Genomic DNA, 2,712 nt, shown 5'->3' on the forward strand with positions numbered 1-2,712 from the left:
GAGAGGCTGGCCGGGGCATGAGGCTGCTCCAGTGTGGGGCTAGCCAGCAGGCAGCCCCCTGCACTGAAGCACCCTTGTGCCCCAGCCAGCCCTGTCAGTGTCTACACGTGCATTTTGATGGAGTAAATAACTCCACCATAGAACAGTACTTGTGTTGGGCAGTAGTATCCTACAGTGGAGTTAATTAGTTTGCTCTGGCCTAATAGTGCCACTCATGTAGACGCCAACACTTTACTGTGAAGCTAATTAGGCAGCTCCACACTGTGTCATGTGTACATGCACCCAGAGATTGCAGATCATTTCCCCCAAACGCAAGATGATGCATAGAGCATGACGTACCACTCCACAAGGGTAGGTTGGAGTCTGAAAATAAGCTTGCCCCTACTAGCGAGTGGAGGCAATGGTGAGAAGGCTGTTCTGAGTCTCTCTCACTGAGTGTTGGTTTGCCCAGGCAGGGGCTGCTGCAAAACGATTGCTGTTTTTTCTTATTCTTTGTTTTCCTGTGTGGTATTTGACCCTGAGGTAAACTTAGTTTAAAAATCTGGTGTTAACGGATAGAGAAAAGTTGAACGTTCAGACAGGTAGGTTATTCATAGACTCATAAAAGTTAGAGGCTGGAAGGGACCTCACAAGATCATCAGGTCCAGCCCCCCGCTCACTCAGGGGTTGTGTAACTGTTCCTAGAATTAAAATCCTCATTAAGAGCAATAAATCTTAACCACATTCGTAAAATAGGTGACTTTTTCCACTCAGCTCTGACTGGCGTTCTCAGCTGGGCTGTAACAGGGCTAACTTTACCTAAATGGGTTTGAGGAGGAAACCTAAAAGGTACCTGCAGATGGCGAGCTTCATGTCTCGTCAGGCGTTAGCATCACAAAAGTCTAAGAAACCAGGTTTTTAGCAGATAAATCACACGTTTCAGACGGCAGGGAATCATTTTAGATAGCCAGTTTCACTAGACTATAAAACGTTTGGCCATGCCAAGATCCTCCCTATGCTGCAGTGACTGACTTGTGTTTCAGAACTTGCTGAAGAAAGGCGGCCACACTGAAATCGAACCGGTGAACTTCTGCAAGCTAAAACACCGAGAGACGGACCGGCTGATCGTCATTATTAGGAACGAGGACATATCTTTGCATATTCATAAAGTAGGTTCAGAAACGTGTTCCTTGTGCCAAGACTGGCAGGCCCGTTTCCAAATACCACAAAGTTCTTACTTTGCCCCTATTCCAGAAGTAATTGTCACTGTTTGCGTGTGTGTTGCTCTTGGATTTTGCAGTTTAAAACTAACAAACGCTTGGCTGAGGGGTTGTTTATAAAAGAAACCCAGCAGGAGTGTAGTCACGGCTGCGCTTCATTTCTCTTCTTCCATCCTGGATTGCTGAATACCTAATGACACACAGGAGTCACGGCAGAGGCAGGACACTGGTCACTTGGGTTCGCCTGGTTTAACAGCATCACAGCACCTCGTCCAAGCCTGCACATCAAGGCAGCTTGAGTCAGATCCCGGGCTTCAGGCCCTTTGCTCTTACCTGCAGGCTCTGAGTGCTCTCTGCAAACTAGCAAAGCCACGTCGGGCACTTCAGAGGTCTCTGTGCTGGATGCATGTTGGAAGAGCTGCTTCCTGCAATGAGACTCCTCTAGGAGATATTCCTCAGCGAGGAGAAGACTCTGGGAGTTGTGTAGAAGCTCTGTCCTCCATCCTTTCAGTGTCACCTATTAGCCTGCTCCATGCTAAGCCGTGGCCAGGGCCTGAGTATTGAAATTGCACCTTTCCTGTCCTCATGTCCAGCACCAGTTAATCTATAGGTGGGCAAGCTTCTTTGGGCAGATGTGATATCCTTTATTAGACCGACAAAGCGACTCTACAGAGTTGGTCTAATAAAGGATATCACATCTACCCAAAGAAGCTTTCCTGCCTATGTCTTCAGACCAACACGGCTACAGCCAAAAACCATATTAATCTATGGATTTCAGCCCTTGCTCGAGTTCAGTCAACCCCGTGAACCACCTTGATTACTGGCCCTGGTCTCAGGGCTAAGCCCACAATGGGCTCGGGGAGCTTGCATACCAATTAGGCATGTGTCCCCCTCAGTTTAGGGGAGCCCTCCACCCTGCTGTCTCCTAACCCTAAGGGCACCCAACAGTCCAAGGCCAGAGCATTCCTCAAGGCTGTGGGAGCCTCAGTCCCTACTGCAGCATGCATTTATTTATATGAAGCAGAAGAGCCCCAGCAGGTTTGCAGAATACTTAGTGGCTCCTGGGCAGTCTGGGTTCAAGTCCCTGCTCCCGATCTGATCGCTCAGGAGGGACTCTCTTTCTGGACTTCAGCAAGGCCCTTGACACCGTCTCCCACCCCATCCTCATTAAAAAACTAGGCGACTGTGGCATTGATGCCTACACAGTTAGATGGATTGCAGATTGGCTGAAGGGTCGCACTCAGAGGGTGGTGGTGGATGGGTCATATTCGACCTGGGGGGAAGTGGGCAGCAGAGTTCGCCAGGGCTCGGTCCTTGGGCCCGTGCTGTTCAATCTCTTTATCAGCTATTTGGACGATGGGGTGAAAAGCAACCTGTTTAAATTTGCTGATGATACCAAAATTTGGGGTGAGGTGAGCACGCTAGTAGGGAGGGAAAGACTGCAGCAAGGCCTGGATAGGTTACAGGGGTGAGCTAAGAAAAACAGGATGTGTTTCAATACTGACAAGTGCAG

At 49.0% G+C, this 2,712-nt stretch overlaps 2 protein-coding genes across 3 annotated transcripts in view; both read left to right on the plus strand.

Moving 5' to 3' along the window:
• The window catches only part of COPG2 (coatomer protein complex subunit gamma 2), a 770,521-nt gene that overhangs the window by 414,498 nt on the left and 353,311 nt on the right, over positions 1 to 2,712 (plus strand). The window lies entirely within an intron of this gene.
• Positions 1 to 2,712, plus strand: part of FAM208B (family with sequence similarity 208 member B) — a 60,588-nt gene that overhangs the window by 42,695 nt on the left and 15,181 nt on the right. For both annotated transcript variants that reach the window (XM_019509637.1, XM_019509636.1), the window contains one exon: positions 1,023 to 1,148. In XM_019509637.1, coding sequence (XP_019365182.1) covers positions 1,023 to 1,148 — 126 coding nt within the window. The remainder of the gene's footprint in view (positions 1 to 1,022; positions 1,149 to 2,712) is intronic.

The sequence above is a fragment of the Gavialis gangeticus genome, unplaced genomic scaffold (genome assembly GCF_001723915.1).
Source record: "Gavialis gangeticus isolate Ggan-Ray unplaced genomic scaffold, GavGan_comp1, whole genome shotgun sequence".
NCBI lineage: Eukaryota > Metazoa > Chordata > Crocodylia > Gavialidae > Gavialis > Gavialis gangeticus.